Below are 18,914 nucleotides of genomic sequence, written 5' to 3' on the forward strand. Positions count from 1 at the left end.
CTGGGAGGACTTCCTGCCAGCGGGAGATAGGGAGGCCCTTGGTCCTTAGAGCTAGAGTGACTGCTTTCCATACTGTCCCGTTCTCTCGCTCCACCTGGCCGTTACCCTGGGGGTTGTAGCTGGTGGTACGGCTCGTGGCGATCCCCCTGGACAGCATGTACTGGCGTAGCTCTTCGCTCATGAAGGACGCCCCCCTATCCGTGTGGATGTAGCTCGGCATACCGAACAGGCAGAACAGGCTGTTGAGGCATTTAATGACCGTGGCGCTGGTCATGTCTGGGCAGGGGAAGGCGAATGGGAAACGGGAGTATTCGTCCACAATGTTCAGGAAGTAAACATTGCGGTCGGCTGACGGGAGGGGGCCCTTGAAATCTAAGCTGAGGTGCTCAAAGGGCCGTGTAGCTTTGATTAAGTGGGCTCTATCTGGGCGGTAGAACCGAGGCTTGCACTCAGCGCAAGTGCGGCAGTTCCTGGTCAGAGACCGAACTTCCTCAATCGAGTAGGGTAAGTTGCGGGACTTTATGAAGTGGAACAGCCGTGTGACCTCTGGGTGGCAGAGGTCGTTGTGGAGGGTCTGTAGCCGATCCCCGGTGGCGCTGGCACACATCCCTCGTGAGAGGGCGTCGGGGGATTCGTTAAGGGCCCCTGGCCGGTAAATGATGTCGTACTCGAAGGTGGAGAGCTCGATCCACCACCTGAGAATCTTATCATTTTTAATCTTCCCCTTCTGTTTATTATTAAACATAAACGCTACCGACCGCTGGTCGGTAAGTAGGGTGAAGCGTTTGCCGGCTAGGTAGTGGCGCCAGTGGCGCACTGCCTCCACGATGGCTTGGGCCTCCTTTTCCACGGAGGAGTGTCTGATCTCGGGCCCTTGGAGGGTCCTCGAGAAGAAAGCTACGGGCCGCCCCGCCTGGTTGAGGGTGGCCGCCAAGGCAAAGTCAGACGCATCACTTTCCACTTGAAAGGGAGTGTTCTCGTCCACTGCCTGTAGCGTGGCCCGCTCAATATCCCGCTTAATGCTTTTGAAGGCGGCGTGGGCCTCAGCAGAGAGCGGAAAAGAGGATGCTTTCAAGAGGGGGCAGGCTTTGTCAGAGTAGTTGGGGACCCATTGGGAATAATAAGAAAATAACCCCAGGCACCTTTTCAGGGCTTTGGGAGTGTTGGGCAGGGGCAGCTCCCGTAGGGGGCGCAATCGGTCGGGGTCTGGTCCGATTTCCCCATTCTCCACCACGCTGCCTAGTATGCAGAGGCGCGTGGTGTTGTAAACGCATTTGTCCTCGTTGTAAGTGAGGTTGAGTTTTTGTGCGGTTTTCAGGAACCTCTCGAGGTTCGAGTCGTGATCCTGCTGGTTGTGGCCGCAGATGGTGACGTTGTCGAGGTAGGGGAAGGTTGCCTGCAAGTGGTGGTCATCGACCATGCGGTCCATCTCCCTCTGAAAGACCGAGACCCCATTCGTCACCCCAAAGGGGACTCTGAGGAATTGGTAGAGGCGTCCGTTCGCCTCGAAGGCGGTGTACGGGCAGTCCTCTGGTCTGATAGGGAGCTGGTGGTATGCTGACTTGAGGTCGATGGTGGAGAACACCCGGTATTGGGCGATTTGGTTCACCATTTCTGATATGCGGGGTAGCGGGTAGGCGTCTAGTTGGGTGTACCTGTTGATCGTTTGGCTATAGTCGATCACCATCCGTTTCTTCTCGCTACCCCTCACCACCACCACTTGGGCGCGCCACGGGCTGTTGCTGCGTTCAATAATGCGCTCCTTCAGGAGCCTGTCTACCTCGGTCGCGATAAACCGCCTGTCCTCCCAGCTGTACCTCCTGCTTTTGGTCGCTATTGGCCGGCAGTTAGGGGTAAGGTTCGCGAATAGCGAAGGCGGCTTTACCTTCAGGGTAGCCAGGCCGCACACTGTGAGGGGTGGCTGGGACCCACCGTAATTGAGCGTGATGCTTTGGTGGTGGCACTGGAAATCCAGGCCCAAGATCACGCTCGCACATAGATTCTTCATGATTAGTAATTTAAAATTATCGTATACAGTTCCGTTAACGGACAATTGTACCGCGCAGTAACCCATAATGGTCGATGTCTGGGTTTTATCAGCCATAGAGATGGTACCCCGAGTAGGGACCACCGTTAGAGAGAGTTGTTGTGCGAGTTCAGGGTGGATAAAACCCTCTGTACTTCCACTGTCAATTAAACCTTTAACCCCGCACCCGTTTACCTTGATGTCCACCATTGATTTGGATAGCGGGTGCGGCCTGGTCTGGTCCACTGTGACCGATGCCACTGTAGGGCCCTGATCAAGACAAGATGGCGTCCACGCTGTCTGCTCACAAGATGGCGGACCCCACGAGGTCGGGCAAGATGGCGTCCAAGATGGCCGCTCCCACGGCGCACACGCGGCGGTGGCGGGTTTTCCGGCGGGGTTCCCTCTGCACACCTTCCCGAAGTGCCCCTTCTTACCGCACTTGAAGCAGGTGGTGCCTTTCGCCGGGCACAGGTTTCTGGTGTGTTTCGGCTGTCCGCAGGAGTAGCAGTTGGGGCCCCGACGCGTCGCGGCTGTCGTAGGGCTTCTGGGGGGAGAGCGGGGCCCCGACGGTGTCGGGCTGCCGGGCGGGGAAGGTGCCTTCCAAGATGGTGGCGCCCTTGGTGCACACGTGGCGGCGTGGGCGGCGCGGGCTGAAGAGTAGGCGTCCGAGTTTCTCTGGGCCACATCCAGGGATCGCGCTGTGTCCACAGCCTGTTTCAGGTCCAATCCCGTTTTCTCCAGTAGTCTCTGCCGGATGTAAGTGGAGCTGAGGCCTGTGATAAAGGCATCACGAACAAGCTCGTCAGTGTACACTGCGGCTTTTACATCTTGGCACTTGCAGTCTTTGCCAATCGTTTTCAGGGTGACTAGGAACTCATCCAGCGATTCCCCAGGTCGCTGTGTGCGAGTAGCGAGCAGATGCCTAGCATACACCTCATTCGTAGGCTGCTGGTAATGCGCCTTTAAGATGTCGCAGGCGGCCGGGTACGTGTCGGCGTCTTGGATGAGGGGGTAAACCCGGTGGCTTACCCAATTCCGCAGGATTCCGAGTTTCATACTTTCAGCGTCCGTAGCGCCTGTGATGGCTGCGGAATTGTCCAGGAAGAATTCCATACACTCAAACCAGTGTCCGAAGCGTGCCGATGCGTCCGAAGCATGCTGGTCCAAATCCAAACGTTCGGGTTTCAAGAGTTGATCCATTGTGTTGAAAAATAAGTTAATAAAATTGATGCTCCTCAATAAATCCAAGACTCAATGTTAACTGAACAAAGCAAGGCTTTTATTAACTTAGAAGGTAACACACAGTGGAGAAGTGTCTCCCATCCAGAGGTCGGCTGTACTGGATGTGAGACACGCTGGGCCTGCTTAAGTAGGGGCCAGGTATGGGCGGAGCCCTACACACAATAAAATACAGGTGAGGAAATGGAACTGAGGTAAGGGAAATGAAACTGAAACTAAACCACAGTCACAGGCACAATCACACACAGAGAATACAGATGAGTGATGAATGGCATATTTCATCACACAGAGTAAAGCTCCCTCTACACTGTCCCATCAAACACTCCCAGGGCAGGTACAGCACGGGTTAGATACAGAGTAAAGCTCCCTCTACACTGTCCCATCAAACACTCCCAGGGCAGGTACAGCCCAGGTTAGATACAGAGTAAAGCTCCCTCTACACTGTCCCGTCAAACACTCCCAGGGCAGGTACAGCACGGGTTAGATACAGAGTAAAGCTCCCTCTACACTGTCCCGTCAAACACTCCCAGGGCAGGTGCAGCACAGGTTAGATACAGAGTAAAGCTCCCTCTACTCGGGAACAGTACCCGTGGATTGGAGGGTAGCTAATGTTACCCCAATATTTAAAAAGGGGGGTAGAGAGAAAGCAGGGAATTATAGACCAGTAAGCCTTACATCGGTTGTGGGCAAAATGCTAGAGTCCATTATTAAGGATAAAATAGCGGAGCACTTGACAAATGGGGAAAGGATCGGACAGAGTCAACATGGATTTACAAAGGGTAAATCGTGTTTGACTAATCTGCTGGAATTTTTTGAGGAAGTAACTGGTAAAATAGATGGGGGAGAGCCAGTGGATGTGGTGTACCTTGACTTCCAGAAAGCCTTCGATAAGGTTCCACACAAAAGATTATCATGCAAAATTAAGGCTCATGGAATTGGGGGCAAAGTATTAACGTGGATAGAGAACTGGCTGGCGGATAGAAAACAGAGAGTTGGAATAAACGGCTCGTTTTTGGAGTGGCAGGCAGTGACCAGCGGGGTGCCGCAAGGATCTGTCCTGGGACCCCAGCTGTTCACAATATATATAAATGATCTGGATCAGGGAATTGGATGCAATATTTCCAAATTCGCTGACGACACTAAACTAGGAGGAGGGGTGGGCTCTGATGAGGATGTCAGGAGGCTACAGTGCGATTTGGACAGGTTGGGGGAATGGGCGGATACGTGGCAGATGCACTATAATGTGGATAAATGCGAGGTTATCCACTTTGGGGGTAAAAACAGGAGGGTAGATTATTATCTAAATGGCAATAGATTGGGAGATGGGGAAGTGCAGAGGGACCTGGGTGTTTTTGTGCACCAGTCACTGAAGGAGAGCATGCAGGTGCAACAGGCGATTAAGAAGGCAAATGGTATGTTGGCCTTCATATCAAGGGGGTTCGAGTATAGGAATAGGGATACCTTACTACAGCTGTACAAGGTGCTGGTGAGACCGCATCTGGAGTATTGTGTACAGTTTTGGTCGCCCCATCTGCGGAAGGATGTTCTTGCCATGGAAAGAGTGCAACGGCGATTCACCAGGCTGATACCTGGAATGGCGGGAATGACCTACGAAGAGAGATTAAATAGTTTGGGCTTGTACTCACTGGAGTTTAGAAGATTGAGAGGGGATCTCATCGAAACATATAAAATTATGGCAGGCCTGGACAGGCTGAATTCAGAGAGAATGTTTCCAATGGCCGGGGAGCACAGAACCAGGGGCCACAGTCTAAAAATAGCGGGCAAATCATTTAAAACAGAGATGAGGAAGAATTTCTTCACTCAAAGAGTGGTGAGCCTGTGGAATTCCCTGCCACAGAGGGCTGTGAAGGCTAATTCAATAAATATTTTCAAGAGAGAATTGGATATATTTCTGAAGGCTAAGGGGATTAAGGGTTACGGAGAAAAGGCGGGGACGGGGTACTGAACTGGTAAGATCAGCTATGATCTCAGACGAAGATCAGCCATGATCTCATTGAATGGCGGAGCAGGCTCGAAGGGCCGAATGGCCTACTCCTGTTCCTATCTCTATGTTTCTATGTTTCTACACTGTCCCCATCAAACACTCCCAGGGCAGGTACAGCACGGGTTAGATAACAGAGTAAAGCTCCCTCTACACTGTCCCATCAAACACTCCCAGGGCAGGTAGAGCACGGGTTAGATACAGAGTAAAGCTCCCTCTACACTGTCCCATCAAACACTCCCAGGGCAGGTACAGCACGGGTTAGATACAGAGTAAAGCTCCCTCTACACTGTCCCATCAAACACTCCCAAGGCAGGTACGGCACGGGTTAGATACAGAGTAAAGCTCCCTCTACACTGTCCCCATCAAACACTCCCAGGGACGGTACAGCACGGGTTAGATACAGAGCACAGCTCCCTCTACACTGTCCCATCAAACACTCCCAGGGCAGGTACAGCACGGGTTAGATACAGAGTAAAGCTCCCTCTACACTGTCCCATCAAACACTCACAGGGCAGGTACAGCACGGGTTAGATACAGAGTAAAGCTCCCTCTACACTGTCCCATCAAACATACCCAGTGGAGTGAACAGGAATATGTACCGTGGGAGTGAATGGAAGTGGTTGGGCCGATTGGGATTGTGTACAGTGGGAATGAATGGGAAAGGGTTAGGTCCATTGGGATTGTGTACAGTGGGAGTGAATGGGAAAGGGTTGGGTCCATTGGGATTGTGTACAGTGGGAATGATTGGGAAGGGGTTGGGTCCATTGGGATTGTGTACAGTGGGAGTGAATGGGAAGGGGGTTGTGTCCATTGGGATTTTGTTCAGTGGGAGTAAATGGGAAGGGGTTGGGTCCATTGGGATTGTTTACAGTGGGAGTGAATGGGAAGTGGTTCGGTCCATTGGGATTGTATTCAGTGGGAGTGAATGGGAAGGGGTTGGGTCCGTTGGGATTGTGTTCAGTGGGAGTGAATGGGAAGGGGTTGGGTCCATTGGGATTGTTTACAGTGGGAGTGAATGGGAAGTGGTTCGGTCCATTGGGATTGTTTACAGTGGGAGTGAATGGGAAGTGGTTCGGTCCGTTGGGATTGTGTGCAGTGGGAGTGAATGGGAAGGGGTTTGGGTCCATTGGGAATGGGAGTGAGTGGGAAGCGTTTGGGTCCATTAGGTTAGATGTGGGGCTGGATTAATGGCTCCCTTTGGTCGCTGGGCAGATACTCCATCGATGGGTACACGGATCCCGAGAGATTCTTCAACATCAACATGGAGGACGGAATAATTTCCACAGCGATGCCTCTGGATCGCGAAACCATGGCCTGGCACAACCTCACCATCCTGGCGACGGAAGTGGGTAAGGGCTACACCGCGGAGACCGTTTGATTTGTCCTGGGCTCTTCCTGTGCTCTGCGTGGGGCTCAGTACCACACACACACACCGAGGGTGAGATCAGCACAGGCCGGGATGGGGCCTGGGCCTTTCCTGCTCTGTGGCCCCCTGCACCCACCCCTTCCCCCCTCCCCCCACTCTCTCGTTCTCTCTCTCTCTTTCTTTTTCAGACAGCCCCCTCCAGGTCACGCGGGTTGCCGTGGTGATCCGGACGCTGGACGTCAATGACAACGCTCCCCGGCTGGTGATTCCCCCCGAGACACTCGTCTGCGAGAACGCGAAGTCTGGGCAGGTGGGTGCTCGCGGGGGGAGGGGGGAGGGGGAGGAGGGGAGAGGGGCAACGTAATAGAGTAACTCACTCTCTCTCTGTCTCTCTCTCTGTCTCTCTGTCTCTCTCTCTGTCTCTGTCTCTCTCTGTCTCTCTCTCTCTGTCTCTCTGTCTCTCTCTTTCTCTCTCTGTCTCTCTCTCTGTCTCCCTCTCTCTCTCTCTCTCTGTCTCACTCTCTCTGTCTCACGCTCTGTCTCTCTCCCTGTCTCTCTGTCTCACTCTCTCTGTCTCACTCTCTGTCTCTCTCTCACACTCTCTGTCTCTCTCTCTCTGTCTCTCTCTCTCTGTCTCTCTCTCTCTCTCTCTCTGTCTCAGGTAATTCAGACTCTCCGAGCCCTGGACCTCGATGATGATGGTGAGGGGAATCTCGTCTCTTTCCACCTTTCCCCGGAGCACAACACGGATCACAACTTCACCGTGACCGATAACCGAGGTACGATGCTCCAATCTCACCTGTCCTGGGACCCCTCCTGTCCCTCGAATCCCCCTCCCTCAGTCCCAGGGCACTCCCTGTCCCGCCGATCCCCCTCCCTCAGTCCCGGGACCTCCTGTCCCTCCAATCCCCCTCCTTCATTCCGGGAATCCCCCTCTCATAGGAACAGGAGGAGGCCATTGAGCCCCTCGAGCCTGTTCCGCCACTCAGTGAGATCATGGCTGATCTGCGACCTAACTCCGTATACCTGCCTTTGGCCCATATTCCTTAATACCTTTGGTTAACAGAAAGCTATCAATCTCAGAGTCAAAATTAACAATTGATCCAGCATCAATTGCCGTTTGCGGAGGAGAGTTCCATAGAAACATAGATAGGAGCAGGAGTCGGCCATTCGGCCCCTCGAGCCTGCTCCACCATTTACCAAGATCATGGCTGATAATCCAAATTCAGTACCCTGTTCCTGCTTTCTCCCCATATCCCTTGATCCCTTTAGCCTTAAGAAATATATCCAACTCCTTCTTGAATATATTTAACTCTAATTTTTTGACAATGTCCCCCTAGTCCTAGACTCCCCAACCAGCGGAAATAGTTTCCCTCTCTACCCTACCTGTTCCCCTTAATATCCTGAAAACTTTGATCAGATCACCCCTTAACCTCCTAAATTCCAGGGAATACAACCCCAGTTTGTGTAAAATCTCTCCTCGGCACTTGAACCGTGAAGTCGCACCAACACCCCTCCCTCGGACCTGGAACCCCCACCCGAACCCGCCGGTCCCCCCAATCTCCCTCCAATCGCTGCGGTCCGCTGCAGTGACTGATCCCCTCCTGCAGGCAGCGCTCTCGCTCTGGGAATAGTTCAGTGCAAAACTGAGTGGGAACTTCCATTCCTGTCCCGCTGCAGTGGTGCGCGGAATGTACCACCCCAGCTGCATTAAATGGGGGGGGGGAGGGGGGGTGGAATGTACCAAACCTGCTTCATTTAAAGGGGTGTTTGGAATGGACCAAACCTGCTGCATTAAAGGGGGTGTGTGGAATGTACCAAACCTGCTTCATTTAACGAGGCAGTGTGGAATGTACCAAACCTGCTGCATTAAAGGGCTGTGTGTGGAATGTACCAAACCTGCTTCATTTAAAGGGGTGTGTGGAGTGTACCAAACCTGCTGCATTAAAGGGGGTGTGTGGAATGTACCAAACCTGCTTCATTTAAAGGGGTGTGTGGAATGTACCAAACCTGCTGCATTAAAGGGGGTGTGGGAATGTACCAAACCTGCTCCATCTAAGGGGGTGTGTGGAATGTACCAAACCTGCTGCATTAAAGGGGGTGTGTGTGGAATGTACCAAACCTGCTGCATTAAATGGGGGTGTGTGTGGAATGTACCAAACCTGCTGAATTAAAGGGGGTGTGTGGAATGTACCAAACCTGCTTCATTTAAAGGGGGGGGGGGTGGAATGTACCAAACCTGCTGCATTAAAGGGGGTGTATGGAATGTACCAACTCTGCTGCATTAAAGGGGGGTGTGGAATGTACCAAACCTGCTGCATTAAAGGGGTGTGTGGAATGTACCAATCCTGCTGCATTAAAGGGGGTGTGTGGAATGTAGCAAACCTGCTTCATTTAAAGGGGTGGTGTGGAATGTACCAAACCTGCTGCATTAAAGGGGTGTGTGGAATGTACCAAACCTGCTGCATTAAAGGGGTGTGTGGAATGTACCAAACCTGCTGCATTAAAGTTTGTGGAAGGTGCCACACTGTGGGGGTTGGGCGAGGAGAAGGATTGGGGCTCAGGTGCGAGGCCTCCCCATGTCAAATATCCTCAACACATACGGATGTTAGGGGAGGGGAAACGGAGGGACTGAGGGGGGAATGGTGAGTCCTCGCGGGTTAATGTTATTCTCTCTCTCTCTGCAGACGGCACGGCCAGTGTCTCCGTCCAGCGCGGAGTGTCCCCGCTACGAGGGGGAGGCATCTACCGGCTGCCCGTGGTCCTGACAGATGGGGGAATCCCACCCCTACGGGCCACCGGCACCCTGACCATCTCCGTCTGCCTCTGCGAGTTAGACGGGGCCGTTCAGACCTGCAACCTGAGGACCATGGTCCAGACAGTGGGGCTCAGCATCGGAGCATTGCTGGCAATTCTCACCTGTATCGTCACCTTGCTGGGTAGGTGACGGAGCGAGAGCGGGGGAGCTTTACTCTGTATCTAACCCTGTGCTGTACCTGCCCTGGGAGTGTTTGATGGGACAGTGTAGAGGGAGCTTTACTCTGTATCTAACCCGTGCTGTACCTGCCCTGGGAGTGTTTGATGGGACAGTGTAGAGGGAGCTTTACTCTGTATCTAACCCGTGCTGTACCTGCCCTGGGAGTGTTTGATGGGACAGTGTAGAGGGAGCTTTACTCTGTATCTAACCCGTGCTGTACCTGCCCTAGGAGTGTTTGATGGGACAGTGTAGAAGGAGCTTTACTCTGTATCTAACCCATGCTATACCTGCCCTGGGAGTGTTGGATGGGACAGTGTAGAGGGAGCTTTACTCTGTATCTAACCCCGTGCTTTACCTGCCCTTGGAGTGTTTGATGGGACAGTGTAGAGGGAGCTTTACTCTGTATCTAACCCGTGCTGTACCTGCCCTGGGAGTATTTGATGGGACAGTGTTGAGGGAGCTTTACTCTGTCTCTAACCCGTGCTGTACCTGCCCTGGGAGTGTTTGATGGGACAGTCTAGAGGGAGCTTTACTCTGTATCTAACCTGTGCTATACCTGCCGTGGGAGTGTTTGATGGGACAGTGCAGAGGGAGCTTTACTCTGTACCTAACCCTGTGCTGTACCTGCCCTGGGAGTGTTTGATGGGGACAGTGTAGGGGGTGATTTACTCTGTATCTAACCCTGGGCTGTACCTCTCCGTCTCCCAGGGATCTCGGTTTTGTTCGTAGCTCTTCACCAGCAGAGGAAGCCTCCAATGAGAATCGTTGAGGAAGAGGAGGATGACGAAGACGTACAGGAGAACATCATTGCGTACGATGATGAGGGGGGTGGGGAGGAGGACACAGAGGCGTTTGACATCTCCGCCCTTCAGACTCCAGGCCTTGGACCCTCCTTCCCCGGGCCAGCCGGAACCCCCGGACCCCAGCTCACGACCGGCAACCTCCTGAGGCTGCGACTGGATCAGGCTGACACCGACTTCACTGGTCCCCCGTATGACTCCGTCCAAATCTACGGCTATGAGGGCTTGGGATCGTCGGCGGGTTCCCTCAGCTCGCTGGAGTCCTTGGAGGAGCGGGGGTGGGATGAGAAGAGGAGGCCGGAAGGAGTAGGGAAGAGGAGGAGGGAGGAGGAGGAGGGAGAAGAGGGTGGAAGAGGAGCATGAGGTGTAGGGGAGGAGCGTGGAGGGAGTAGGGAAGAGGAGGAGGGAGGAGGAGGAGGGAGGGAGAAGGAGGAGGGAGCAGGGCGGAGGTGGAGAGGGAGTAGGAGGAGGGAGGCCAACATACCATTTGCCTTCTTAATTGCCTGCTGCACCTGCATGCTTACCTTCAGCAACTGGTGCACAAGGACACCCAGGTCCAAAACTCAGCTGCCTCATGTCCTAACTCGCACCAAGTTCCGTTAACTCATCACCCCCGTGTTGCTCGCTGACCTACATGGGCTCCTGGTCCAGCAACGCCTCGATTTCAAAATTCTCATCCTTGTTTTCAAATCCCTCCATGGCCCTCGCCCCCTCCCTATCTCTGTAACTTGTGAGCTAGGCTGACACTCCAGGGCAGTGCTAAGGGAGGTGTGAGGTGCCGTCTTTCAGATGAGACGTCAAACCGAGGCCCCGTCTGCTCTCTCAGGCGGACGTAAAATATCCCATGGCCACCATTTCGAAGAAGAGCAGGGGAGTTTTTCCCGGTGTCCTGGGGCCATTATTTATCCCTCAACCACCATAACAAAAACAGATTATCTGGTCATTATCACATTGCTGTTTGTAGGAGCTTGCTGAGCGCAAATTGGCTGCCGCATTTCCTACATTACAACAGTGATTACACTCCAAAAAAGTACTTTATTGGCTGTAAAGCGCTTTGAGACGTCCGGTGGTCGTGAAAGGTGACATGAATCGGTCATTCATGAAAGAAAGACTATGAAATAATACTGAGCGGCCTACGGGTGGCGCTGTCCAGGGAGAGTATAAATACTCGGGCATGGGCCCAGCTTGCGCGGGACATTCTTTAACAGGAACTAGTGACGGACACAACTAGACCTCCATGTTGTAAAACAGTTGATTAAAGCTTTGTTTAATGCTTAGACCAAGTGCCTAGTAGTTTTCTTACGTCAAAAGGCGCTATAGAAATACAAGTACGATAGCAAAATACTGCGGATGCTGGAAATCCGAAATAACAACAGAAAATGCTGGAAAAACTCAGCAAGCCAGGCAACATCCGTGGAGAGAGAAATAGAGTCACCGTTTCGAGTCAAACTCTTTGTCAAGACTGGAAAGGCACAGGAAATGAAATAGATTGAAAGGCCAGGCTGGGAGAGAACAAAAGAGGTGGCGAGACATTGGCCCAGAAATTAGGTTCGGGGGCTTGCTGCGCGTGCAAACCCCCGACGTGCACTTACCCGGCGCGCTGACATTTCAATCCTGGCCCGCATTGCATTTCCTGTCACTGGCCCGCTTCAGGTCCTGCCGCGCTGTGCGTGCGTGACCCAGCGGCGTACTTAGTGCGATGAGCCGGCTGGGATCACGCGAGCACTGGGCAACCAATGGGAGGTTGCAAAAGTTCATTCATGAGTTTGATAGTAAGAACTGTCAAACTCATGAAAACTCCTGGCCCCAAAACACTACTTAAACTTGAAAGAAAATTTAAAAAAAACATTGCACTACTTAAATGAACTATAAATAACTGTAAAAAACTATTTTAAACAATAATTTTAAATTTTGAAAAAAATTATATTAAAAAATCGGGGCTAAAAATACACTTACCTTACTGTAAATCAAAAATCAAATCAAATCAACTTTTATTGTCATTGTTAGTGCACAAGTGGACCCGGGTTCGAATCCCACCTCGGGCGACTGTCTGTGTGGAGTTTGCACATTCTCCCCGTGTTTGCGTGGGTTTCCTCCGGGTGCTCCGGTTTCCTCCCACAGTCCAAAGATGTGCAGGTTAGGTTGATTGGCTATGATAAAATTGACCCTTAGTGTTAGGGGGATTAAATACGTGGGGTTACGGGGATCGGGTGGGATATGTGTCGGTGCAGGCTCGATGGGCCGAAATGGCCTCTATCTGCACTGTGGGGTTCCTGTGATTCTGTGATTCTGTGAAGTGCAGTACAACGAAATGTAGGCTTGCGGCTCCCGAGAGTGTACATGTAGATTAAGACATTTAGACATTCAACATACATTTGGCTTGTAATACATTAACATAAACATAAACATAATAAAGTGCATTGGCAGATGTGCAGGCTTTAGAGTTTATTTGTGGAGTTCAGCAGGATGACAGCCCTGGGAAAGAAGCTGTTCCTAAATCTGGTCGTACGGGTGCGAATGCATCTGTAGCGTCTCCCAGATGGCAGGAGGGCGAACAGACTGTGGCTGGGGTGGGTAGGGTCTTTGATGATGGACCGTGACCTCCGTAAACAGCGTTTCAGGTATATGTGCTCTATGGTCGGTAGCCGGGTGCCGGTAATGCGTTGGGCAGTTTTGACTACCCGCTGCAGGGCTTTCCGGTCATAGTAGCTACAGCTGCCATACCATACTGTGATACAGTTCGTCAGGATGCTCCCTATTGTGCAGCGGTAAAAGTTAGAGAGGATCAGGGGTGACAGGTTACATCCCTTCAGCCTCCTTAGGAAATATAGGCGCTGCTGGGCCTTCTTCACCAGAGAGGAGGTATTGAGGGACCAGGAGAGGTCTTCCGTGATGTGGACTCCGAGGAACTTAAAGCTGTCCACCCTTTCCACCATAGCCTAAAGTCTTCAAAAAAAATGAACCTGTGGAAAAATGTTCTAATTTTACTTAATAGACCACTTACCTGTTAAAAGTAAGTACTTACGGCTGCTTCTTTCACACGTAAAAACCGGAGTCTTTTCCCCACGGGCAACTCTTCAAAAAAAAGGGAAGTTCAGCGTGCACGCGCCACCTGAAACCTCGCACGCGTTCCGCCATTATTTATCCCTCAACCACCATAACAAAAACAGATTATCTGGTCATTATCACATTGCTGTTTGTAGGAGCTTGCTGAGCGCAAATTGGCTGCCGCATTTCCTACATTACAACAGTGATTACACTCCAAAAAAGTACTTTATTGGCTGTAAAGCGCTTTGAGACGTCCGGTGGTCGTGAAAGGTTACATGAATCGGTCATTCATGAAAGAAAGACTATGAAATAATACTGAGCGGCCTACGGGTGGCGCTGTCCAGGGAGAGTATAAATACTCGGGCACGGGCCCAGCTTGCGCGGGACATTCTTTAACAGGAACTAGTGACGGACACAACTAGACCTCCATGTTGTAAAACAGTTGATTAAAGCTTTGTTTAACGCTTAGACCAAGTGCCTAGTAGTTTTCTTACGTCAAAAGGCGCTATAGAAATACAAGTACGATAGCAAAATACTGCGGATGCTGGAAATCCGAAATAACAACAGAAAATGCTGGAAAAACTCAGCAGGCCAGGCAGCATCCGTGGAGAGAGAAATAGAGTCAACGTTTCAGGTCGAAACCCTTCGTCAAGACTGGAAAGGCACAGGAAATGAAATAGATTGAAAGGCCAGGCTGGGAGAGAACAAAAGAGGTGAAGAGACATTGGCCCAGAAATTAGGTTCGGGGGCTTGCCGCGCGTGCAAGCCCCCGACGTGCACTTACCCGGCGCGCTGACATTTCAAGCCTGGCCCGCATTGCATTTCCTGTCACTGGCCCGCTTCAGGTCCTGCCGCGCTGTGCGTGCGTGACCCAGCGGCGTACTTAGTGCGATGAGCCGGCTGGGATCACGCGAGCACTGGGCAACCAATGGGAGGTTGCAAAAGTTCATTCATGAGTTTGATAGTAAGAACTGTCAAACTCATGAAAACTCCTGGCCCCAAAACACTGCTTAAACTTGAAAGAAAATTTAAAAAAAACATTGCACTACTTAAATGAACTATAAATAACTGTAAAAAACTATTTTAAACAATAATTTTAAATTTTGAAAAAAATTATTATATTAAAAAATCGGGGCTAAAAATACACTTACCTTACTGTAAATCAAAAATCAAATCAAATCAACTTTTATTGTCATTGTTAGTGCACAAGTGGACCCGGGTTCAAATCCCGCCTCGGGCGACTGTCTGTGTGGAGTTTGCACATTCTCCCCGTGTTTGCGTGGGTTTCCTCCGGGTGCTCCGGTTTCCTCCCACAGTCCAAAGATGTGCGGGTTAGGTTGATTGGCTATGATAAAATTGACCCTTAGTGTTAGGGGGATTAAATACGTGGGGTTACGGGGATTGGGTGGGATATGTGTCGGTGCAGGCTCGATGGGCCGAAATGGCCTCTATCTGCACTGTGGGGTTTCTGTGATTCTGTGATTCTGTGAAGTGCAGTACAACGAAATGTAGGCTTGCGGCTCCCGAGAGTGTACATGTAGATTAAGACATTTAGACATTCAACATACATTTGGCTTGTAATACATTAACATAAACATAAACATAATAAAGTGCATTGGCAGATGTGCAGGCTTTAGAGTTTATTTGTGGAGTTCAGCAGGATGACAGCCCTGGGAAAGAAGCTGTTCCTAAATCTGGTCGTACGGGTGCGAATGCATCTGTAGCGTCTCCCAGATGGCAGGAGGGCAAACAGACTGTGGCTGGGGTGGGTAGGGTCTTTGATGATGGACCGTGACCTCCGTAAACAGCGTTTCTGGTATATGTGCTCTATGGTCGGTAGCCGGGTGCCGGTAATGCGTTGGGCAGTTTTGACTACCCGCTGCAGGGCTTTCCGGTCATAGTAGCTACAGCTGCCATACCATACTGTGATACAGTTTGTCAGGATGCTCTCTATTGTGCAGCGGTAAAAGTTAGAGAGGATCAGGGGTGACAGGTTGATATACCTATCAATTCGTCCAATAAAAAGCGACGAGTTAGGAACGTAACTAAAGGTTTTTATTGACTAAATAACAGAGCCCACCCTCGTGGGTGATCAGGTCCAACAAGGAGGAATACCAGCCAGTCGACTACCTTTATACCTGGGCAGGTAGGTGGAGCCATGGGCGGAGTCGGAGGTGGTCAGCCCAGGTATAACAGCGCGACAAGAGGCGACCTCGTATCGTGATACAACAGTGATAACGGTGATAACAATACAACAGTGATAACTATAGTGTAACGATAAAAGTGGTTTACCACATTCACCCCTTGTTTAGATTTGAGTCCGGCAGGGTGAAGTGTACTACCAGTTCTGGTATGTCAGTCTGTCCGGAGGCCTCGTAAGCCTCTCCGATCGTCGCAGCGGCGGTGCTGCATTATCCGGTGTTAGTGCTGGTGTCTGCGTGGTCGGCGAAGGCTCGTGGGGTTCCGGCATGCCGTCTACCTGGGCTGGAATTGGGGGGGTGGTGGGGGGGGGTAAAGGTGGTGTCTCCGGAGTGCCCGAGGGTGCGAGGTCTCGTAAGGAGACAGTGTCCTCCCGCCCGTCTGGGTAAGCCACGTAGGCGTACTGGGGGTTGGCGTGCAGGAGGTTCACCCTTTCGACCAGGGGGTCTGTTTTATGGGCCCTCACGTGCTTTCGCAGCAAGACGGGCCCCGGAGAGGTCAGCCAGGTTGGTAGAGTGGTTCCCGTAGTCGACTTCCTGGGGAAAACAAACATTCGTTCATGGGGGGTGGCGTTAACGGCAGTGCAAAGTAGTGACCGGATGGAGTGCAGCGCTGTCGGGAGGACTTCCTGCCAGCGGGAGGTTGGGAGGCCCTTAGACTTTAAGGCTAAGAGGACGGCCTTCCATACCGTCGCGTTCTCTCTTTCCACCTGGCCGTTCCCTTGGGGGTTGTAGCTGGTGGTCCTACTTGCTGCAATACCTCTCGCTAGTAGGAACTGACGGAGTTCCTCGCTCATGAAAGAGGAGCCCCGGTCACTATGTATATAGTTTGGGAACCCGAACAAGGCGAAGAGGTCGTTCAGGCATTTAATGACCGTGGTACTGGTCATGTCTGGGCAGGGGAAGGCAAAGGGGAAACGGGAGTACTCATCAACAATGTTGAGGAAGTACACATTACGGTCAGAGGACGGGAGGGGCCCCTTAAAGTCGATGCTCAGGCGCTCGAAGGGGCGGGTGGCCTTGATCAGGCTTGCTCTGTCCGGCCTAAAGAAGTGCGGTTTGCACTCGGCGCAGGTCTGGCAGTTCCTGGTTATGGTCCTGACCTCCTCGATGGAGTAGGGCAGGTTGCGGGCCTTAATGAAGTGGTAAAGTCTGGTGACCCCGGGGTGGCAGAGGTCGTTGTGGAGGGTCTGAAGTCTATCACTTTGCGCGCTGGCGCATGTAATTCGTGACAGAGCATCGGGGGGTTCGTTCAGCTTACCTGGCCGGTACAAGATATCATAATCGTAGGTGGAGAGCTCGATTCTCCACCTCAAGATCTTGTCATTCTTGATTTTGCCCCTCAGCTTGTTATTAAACATAAAAGCGACCGAACGTTGGTCGGTAAGGAGGGTAAATCGTTTGCCTGCCAGGTAGTGCCTCCAGCGTCGTACCGCCTCCACAATCGCCTGGGCCTCCTTCTCGACCGACGAGTGTCGGATCTCAGGGCCCTGTAGGGTCCTTGAGAAGAAGGCCACCGGTCTCCCCTCCTGGTTAAGGGTGGCGGCTAGGGCGAAGTCGGATGCATCGCTCTCGACTTGGAAGGGGATGGACTCATCCACTGCGTGCATAGTGGCCTTGGCAATGTCTCCCTTAATGAGGGAGAAGGCTGCGCACGCTTCCTCCGTAAGGGGGAAGGATGTGGACTTCATGAGGGGTCTGGCTTTGTCCGCATAATTGGGCACCCATTGGGCATAGTAGGCGAAGAGCCCCAGGGTTCTCTTAAGTGCCTTAGGGCAGTGGGGGAGGGGTAGCTCCATGAGGGGGCGCATTCTTTCGGGGTCGGGGCCGATGAGTCCGTTCTCTACTACACAGCCAAGGATGGCAAGGCGCGAGGTGTTAAACACACATTTCTCCTTATTGTAGGTGAGGTTCAGCCGTTGGGCTGTACGGAGGAATTTCTCCAGATTCACGTCGTGGTCCTGCCGGTCGCGGCCGCAGATGGTGACGTTATCTAGGTAGGGGAATGTGGCCTGCAGTCCGTTCTGGTCAACCATCCGGTCCATCTCCCTTTGGAAGACCGAGACCCCGTTGGTGACACCGAAGGGGACCCTAAGGAAGTGGTATAGGCGCCCATTCGCCTCGAAGGCGGTGTACTGGCGGTCCTCGGGGTGGATAGGGAGTTGGTGGTAGGCCGACTTAATGTCGATGGTCGAGAATACGCGGTATTGTGCAATCTGATTGACCATGTCAGATATGCGGGGAAGGGGGTATGCGTCCAGCTGGGTGTATCTGTTTATGGTCTGGCTGTAGTCGATGACCAGGCGATTTTTATCGCCGGTCTTAACGACCACGACCTGGGCACGCCAGGGGCTGTTGCTCCCCTCGATGATGCCCTCCTTCAGGAGACGCTGCACCTCAGAGCTAATGAAAGCTCTGTCCCCAGCGCTGTACCGCCTGCTCTTGGTAGCGACGGGTTTGCAGTCGGGGGTGAGGTTAGCGAACAGGGAAGGTGGCGGCACCTTGAGGGTGGATAGGCTGCAGGTGTTACGCGGTGGGCGGTTTAACCTTCGCTGGTTGTCGACTGTGAGTGGGGGGAGGGGTCCACCGTATGCTAGGGTTACACTTTGGAGGTGGGATTGGAAGTCCAGCCCTAGTAGGACGGCAGCGCAGAGCTGGGGGAGGACGAGGAGTTTAAAGTTTTTATACTCTGTACCCTTAACCGACAAGGTCACAGCACAGTAGCCGTTAATGTCCGTGGCGTGGGACCTCGATGCCATCGAGATTCGGTTGCGCGTTGGCAGGACAGGGAGGGAGTAGTGGCTCACCGTGTCTGGGTGGATGAAGCTCTCCGTGCTTCCGCTGTCGAACAGGCAGGTCGTGGCGTGGCCGTTTACTTTGATGTCCATCATCGACTTGGACAGGTGGTGTGGGCGGGCTTGATCCAGAGTGACGGAGGCTAGCGTGTAGGTAAGCGAGTCGTTGTCGTCTGCGGGCGAGGCGGTCGTCGGGTCCGGGGGCCCGGTGGCAGTCAGGCGTGGTGGGTAAAATGGCGTCTCCCACGAGGTAGGACAAAATGGCGGAGAAGATGGCTGCCCCCATAACTCACATGAGGCACTATTGGGGTCGGTTGCCTTGATCAAAGATGGCCGCCCCCATGACTCACGTGTGGGGATACTGGCCTCAGTTGCCGTGAAAGAAGATGGCCGCCCCCACAGTTTGCATGAGGCACTGCTGGCCTCTGAAGATCCGCTCCTGCAGGCCTTAGAGAAG

At 52.5% G+C, this 18,914-nt stretch overlaps 1 protein-coding gene across 1 annotated transcript in view; it reads left to right on the forward strand.

Annotated features, from left to right (window-relative positions):
• LOC147118187 (cadherin-11-like) overlaps positions 1 to 13,911 on the forward strand; it is a 75,620-nt gene extending 61,709 nt beyond the window's left edge. Inside the window, exons 8-12 of the mRNA XM_085984288.1 lie at positions 6,486 to 6,622; positions 6,828 to 6,949; positions 7,301 to 7,418; positions 9,327 to 9,578; positions 10,325 to 13,911. Coding sequence (XP_085840414.1) covers positions 6,486 to 6,622; positions 6,828 to 6,949; positions 7,301 to 7,418; positions 9,327 to 9,578; positions 10,325 to 10,779 — 1,084 coding nt within the window. The 3' untranslated portion in view covers positions 10,780 to 13,911. The remainder of the gene's footprint in view (positions 1 to 6,485; positions 6,623 to 6,827; positions 6,950 to 7,300; positions 7,419 to 9,326; positions 9,579 to 10,324) is intronic.
• Positions 13,912 to 18,914: the final 5,003 nt, after the last annotated feature.

Source organism: Somniosus microcephalus, chromosome 4 (assembly GCF_052327205.1).
Source record: "Somniosus microcephalus isolate GS21.2 chromosome 4, FLI_Smic_1.0, whole genome shotgun sequence".
Classification (NCBI taxonomy): domain Eukaryota; kingdom Metazoa; phylum Chordata; class Chondrichthyes; order Squaliformes; family Somniosidae; genus Somniosus; species Somniosus microcephalus.